At 43.4% G+C, this 6,349-nt stretch overlaps 1 protein-coding gene across 1 annotated transcript; it reads left to right on the top strand.

Moving 5' to 3' along the window:
* The first annotated feature begins 1,285 nt into the window (after nt 1-1,285).
* Nucleotides 1,286-4,660, top strand: sox8a (SRY-box transcription factor 8a). Its single transcript, XM_085283782.1, has 3 exons — nt 1,286-1,878; nt 2,635-2,888; nt 2,982-4,660. The coding sequence occupies exons 1-3, from the start codon at nt 1,469-1,471 to the stop codon at nt 3,755-3,757; spliced, it is 1,440 nt and encodes a 479-aa protein (XP_085139908.1). The 5' UTR covers nt 1,286-1,468; the 3' UTR covers nt 3,758-4,660.
* The last annotated feature ends 1,689 nt before the right edge of the window (nt 4,661-6,349 follow it).

The following is a 6,349-nucleotide window of genomic DNA, read 5'->3' as shown; positions in this document are numbered from 1 at the left end:
TCTACACTTTCTTTACTCCGCCTGCAGTCACTCTGGGTCTTACAGTGAAGGTTCACTGAAAATGAACAGAGAGTTGTTCTGAAAGAACACCTTTACACTATGATGAAACATTTCCGTCCTAACAGGAGTGGTTTCCTCCAAACTGACCAAAGGGCATGAGGTGTCTCAAGAACCAACCGAAAGAACTATGGAAGATTTTGGAGCGGCACTGCTCTCCAACGCCACTTTAAAAACACCAAATGAGGGAATATCTTTTGGAAGAATAATGTTCCATCCCTCCAGTAGTTTTCCAGAGACTTGGAGAATCCACACCGAGGTGCACTGAGGCTTCTCTGTGGACGTGTGGTAGCTCAGCTCCTTAGACTGACTTTTCCATTAACTTGTCACCTGCTTGCAGTAAACGATGTTGTTTTGTAAAGTATAAAGAGTAATGAGGTGCTTACCGATACATTTAAAAAGAAAATAACAGCTGAAGAATAAAGATTAGCTACTGAACAATGAAATAAATCAGTTAGTCATCTGGGAATTAGCTCAGCAATAATAGCTCTAAAAAAGAAAAAGAAATTGAAAGGCAAGCAGTGGAACAGGTTTTCACACCTCATAGAATCCAAAAAAGAGAATAAATGTGCATGCAGTTATTTTTAATAATGGAATACATTTACATTTACTTACTGAAGGTGGTGCTGATGCTTGTTTGTTTTTTTTTATCAACAACAACTGTGGTATTGGTATCACATCAATATGTAGCCCACTGAACAATGTTAATGTTTTTTGCTTTATTTGTGTGAAAAAAAAATATCTCAGACATGAACTGTAGAAAATATCTGATTCTTTGTGTGTTGCCTATGATGTTTTTAATTTATTGCCTATATCACATTTAAACAAGAGAAGCTTGGCACTTTTATATTCAATGGCTTCAAAAAACCCAGTTTCAAAATACATGAAATACATGAAAGTGATTTGATGTGGTAACTAATTATTGTGGAAAGTAGCAATCACAGTGATTTGGTCATTAATATGTGTTCAGAATGATTCATCTCATAAATCATGACATGCTCTCCCCTAGTTAAGCTGGCTTTAAAAGATAAAAGAATCAGAGTCAGTATTAGTATCAGTACTGGCCTTGGATTTACTTGGATACCAAAGTGTGCAGTATCACAGCACTCGACTAACTACTCAGGGGCTCTGAAGAAACTCAAGCTTTGCACAAGCCAATAGGACAAGAGGGGTGGAGTGACATGAGCTCTAAAGTGCTACAAAGAGTAGAATGTAACCGTCCCTCGTCAAAATTTGCCTGGTCCTGGAGGAGGATGTGAGACGGAATGGAAAAATTCAACAGACCAAATCCGGGATTTTGGTTATTTACGCGGGGTTACACTCTTTCTACAAAGTCGCGCGCCTTTACGCAACTAGAGAGCTCTTTGGGATTTTGGAGGGTGGGGGTCAGTAGATCTTTGCAGCACCAAACATGACTGAGGAGAACAAGCCATTGTCACAGCAGGCATGCAGTCCAGTGGGAACCGACGGGTCTGCGTCCCAGCATGGATCGGATTCAGAGTCTCCGGCCTCTCCGGTAAGGCCCGAAGCGAAGGAGGCAGCGCGCCCGCCCGGGATTACGCCAAAACTGGAGAGCTGCTCGGAAGACGAGCGGTTCCCTACCTGCATTCGCGACGCTGTGTCGCAGGTGCTAAAAGGTTACGACTGGTCGCTGGTGCCTGTGCCCAGTCTGGGGGAGAGGGGGCTGAAGAGTAAACCTCACGTGAAACGGCCTATGAACGCGTTCATGGTTTGGGCGCAGGCAGCGCGGAGGAAGCTGGCGGACCAGTATCCACATCTGCACAACGCTGAGCTCAGCAAGACGCTGGGAAAGCTGTGGCGGTGAGTACACCTGAGTTTCATCTGATGAGCACCTGCACAGTACTGAAACACTGCGCTGACTGAACATGACTGATCTCTGGAGTTACAGACTCTGGACTCCTCCATGCATCTGCATTTTTGTAGAATTCAATAGATTTTTTTAAATTACTATGTTACTGTGTGTTTCCCCCCCTTTTTTTTCATTACCACGATTATGTAATGTAAATCTAATATCATGACAGGCCTGTTTTATTCACTGAAACAAACAAAAAGAAGAAAGAATTCCAGTAAAATGAGAGAAAACCTGCAGATTGTGCATAAACAAAGCTATTATGGCGGGAATATCATTTTGTGGTTGTGGTAATACACACTGAGGAACCACTTCATTGTGGCTTTATCTGTACAGTACAAAAAAACAACTGCTAGTTCATTTGTCATGTCTCAGTAACTGTAGATTTTTTAAGAAAAGGAAATATTCATATTCTTTATTTAAGTAAAATAAAGAAGTCCTGCGTTAATGCACTTATGTAAGTAAGTATGTAAGTGGGTATTTCTGTGATGGAGTATTCATATAAAGTAGAATGAAATGGAAAATACACAAAACTGTAACATGTATAGAGTTCTTATGTGATTACTTATGTGAATAACTGTAGTTATTGACATCACTGATGAAAGAAGCAAGGAGTCTGTCAGGTTTTGGTTTTTTTTGGTTTTTTTGCTTCCTGTTGTGTTTGAAATGCCAGCGGTTGTTCTCTGACTTGTCCCTGTCCTCCTCAGACTTCTCTCTGAAACAGAGAAACGTCCCTTTGTTGAGGAGGCCGAGAGGCTGAGGCTGCAGCACAAAAAAGACTACCCAGACTATAAGTACCAGCCTCGGAGACGCAAGAGCAATAAACCGGACCAGGGCGACTGCAGACCTGCGCTGGTCCAACAGCAGCAGCAGAAGCAGGGCTTATATAAAATGGACCCGGGTGTGGCCAGGCTGGCTGGCACAGGGGAAGTGGAGCAGCATTACCATTCAGACAGAACAGGTGATGACACTGTGATACTCGTTTCGTTTCTTTTCCCTTTTTTTAGTTAAATGTGAAAAAGCTGATTAAGGTTCACTTGATTTTGCGTTTCAGGTCAGTCTCACGGGCCTCCAACACCTCCCACCACCCCTAAAACAGACCTGCACATGGGACCCAAACACGAGAACCGTCAGTCTGTGGACACAATGAGCTCCAGCGCTGCTCCTCCTCCCAACCGTCAGAACATCGACTTCAGTAACGTAGACATCTCTGAGCTCAGCACTGATGTCATCGGCACTATCGACGCCTTCGACGTTCACGAGCTCGACCAGTACCTGCCTCCAAACAGCCACGGTGCCACTGTTCTAACCCCGCCAGAAACCAGCAACCCCTCCGGTACTTTCATCCCACCCAGCACCGACTGTCACACTCCCAACATCCAAAATTGGACGTCCAAAATGTCTGGTGGGACTTCCGCTGGAATGCCGCTAACCTCTTCCAATTGTGAGACCGACGGGCTGCACAAGGATGGCGGCCAAAAACCTCAGATTAAAACTGAGCGGATGAGCCCGGGTCACTACAACTCCTCAAGTCCTCCACCACGGTCACACCAACCTGAGTATACATCCCTGGGTTCGGGCATCTGTCCTTCCTCCACCCCTACCACCTCCTCGTCTGCCAACCAGTCAGACTACACTGACCTTCAAAACTCCAGCTTCTACAGCGCTTTCTCTGGTTACCCCGCCAGCCTGTATCAGTACCCATACTTTCATTCCTCCCGCAGGTCTTACACCACCCCACTGATCAACAGCCTGGCCTTGGCACCACCTACTCATAGTCCTCCCTCTGGCTGGGAGCAGCCCATCTATACGACCCTCACCAGGCCTTGAAGAAGACAAAAATATATAGCCATATAGACTGACTTCTAACAGACCAAAATTTTTGAACATTGATGATCATTGCCGGCTGTAACTCACATAGTGTGTCATATATTGCTGCATTTGTTGATTTTCAGGCAAAAAAACTTTAGCGTTTTTGCCACTTTGAGTACAAACACCTGCAGAGTGACATTTAAACCCGCCCTGGACACCAAAATGTTCCACTGAAATGCCACACTAATGAAATTTCAGCATGAAAGTAGCACCTATTTCAGACAGGGCGTTTTATAACACTTTTCCACACTAAAACTTAAATAGTTTCCTAATTTTTATACACTTTTATTAAAGTCACTTGGAAAGTGACGCGTTTCCAAAGGGCTTCTTATTCCTTCACCAGTAAGAATGTGATTTACATCGACATGACCAGGAGATTGTAACTTTTCTTAATTAGATTAAAAACAGGAGACCTGCAAGCCTTAAAGGCCCACGCCTGCTTAACTGTTTGGTATAGCATGTGTTGCATTTCGTGGTTATGTATAATAGTTGGACAAAATAAAAGATGTTTTGCTGAATTTGTAGTTTACGTAAAAGGAAGTTGTACCTGTGAGCAGGAGTTTTGAAGCCCCTCTTGGTCCTATCAGTTGTTCTCTGCAGACCCGGTCCCTCCTGCTGCTTCATTTCCACTGTGACAGCTGCTCCTGCTGAGTTTCCTGTGAGGAGATTAGTTAATTTCACAGTCCAAGCTGCGGCTGTCCTGTCCGTCAGCCACAAGGTTTGATAGGCGGGACAGCTGTGTGAGGTTTTCACAGAGGCACCGCACAAGAAACACACAAATTATTAAAGAAGAAAGAAATGTGGGTAAAAACAAGTCCTACACTCAATGGCTGTGTAGACCTGCTATACTGACAATAAAAAATAACCAAAAATGAAGCTGAGGTTGTGCTTATTACGTCCATGTAAGGACTGCAGTGCTGTGAAGCCGCAGGTTCACTGAGAATGAATGTTTGCCACATGTTCCAGCCACTCAGTGACCGTGGTATCTTTAGGACAAACACACCCGTTTTTAAACACTTCCTGTGTGGGTCTGAGCCGGCTGCTGCAGCTCAGTGGCTCCCTGTCTCAGCAGTTTACCGTGACAACCCAGGTGCCAACGACAACAAGGGCGCCAGACAGAAGAGACATTGATTTATTCACATGTGCGTACGGCCCTGGAGCCAACGTGCGGACGTTTGTGGAAGAGTGGCGAGATCATCAGGTGACATTTGCACCAACAGACCTTCAGTTAAGTCTTTATTCTGTGGTGAGTGTGCAACTTCACACATGCCAAGCTCCATTTGCTGCTGACCAGTGAGCCCCATCCACTGTAAAACAAACTGAGCTTCTAACATGTCACTTGAAAATTCAGGCTGTTTATTTGAGTTTAAAGGAGGGAACTGAACATCTATCATTTCATTCAGTGATCCCTGTGATGAGTATATGTCTTAAGTAGGTCCACATGAGGGGAATTATGACATTTTGCTTTCTCACTAAGAGAGACATGAGCATATTCACACCACCCTTGGCTCTGGGTATAGTGTTGCATTCGATGGCAACTGTGAAGCTGGGATTTCTGAAGTTCTCCAGAAAAAAAAATAGTGGAAAAAAACAACACCAGAAATTGACTTGCCTACTCAATAACTTTTTTTAAGGCTTCTACCTCTTTGTATCATTTTTTTCAAATTGGGAACTCAAAAACTAGGCTAACTCTCAAATAGCGTTTGAGCTTCTAATGATTTTAATTAAATATGTCATCAATTAAAAATGTCACTCAAGCTTTTACCAATCGAATAATCAGTTTTGATTTTGTAGTCATGTGATCAGTAACCATATGATATTAAGTGTTCCACTGTTTCAGATGTGTAACAGTCTGGGGTCAAGTAAATGAAGTCCAAGTCACACACCAGCCTAGAGAACAGTCGACAACCATCTCGCAACTATAAGAAAATTGTTGTGCTCCCTGACCGGTTGGCAAGTGGTTGCTGGAGGTTGGTGGTAGTTGCTCTGAAATCGATTCCTATATATTCACACATATCAGTGCAACCACTGGTTGCAAGGAAAAAAATGTGCATTTCCCGCCTGGTTGCTGATTATTTTGGCTGCTAACAGATTGCCACAGTTAGCACGGAAATACACAGGAGCTAGTGAAACTCTAAAAAGTGTGTCATAAGCCAGAAACAAAGACCGTCTGGCTTTAAAGTAAACGTTACTTTGAATGCTCTCTGGTTTGCACGACACATTTTTTAATTCTAAAAAGGATTGGCTAGCATTGTGTTTGTGTTTGCAGATAAGTAAGGGTCTTCCATGCAAACTATGGGCAACTGTGACTAATAACCAAAGCAGAAAGTTTTCACTGAATGACAGCCAGCAACCTTCTGCAACCATTTTCCAAGCGGTCAGAGAATATATGATTATATTATTATATTTTACCTGTGACACCAGAGACACATAAGGATGTGTCGATTTCAATATAAAACTACCTCTCACTCTGACAGTGGTTAACACTGCTGCCTCAGAGCAAGAAGGTCCAGTAGCTGTTCACGATGTGGACTTTGTATGTTTTGTCTG

The sequence above is a fragment of the Mchenga conophoros genome, linkage group LG8, assembly GCF_057382185.1.
Source record: "Mchenga conophoros isolate Kocher_MC1m ecotype Shallow Benthic linkage group LG8, M_conophoros_male_GT1.1, whole genome shotgun sequence".
NCBI classification, from domain to species: Eukaryota; Metazoa; Chordata; class Actinopteri; order Cichliformes; family Cichlidae; genus Mchenga; species Mchenga conophoros.
This window is presented reverse-complemented; position numbering and strand designations above follow the sequence as displayed.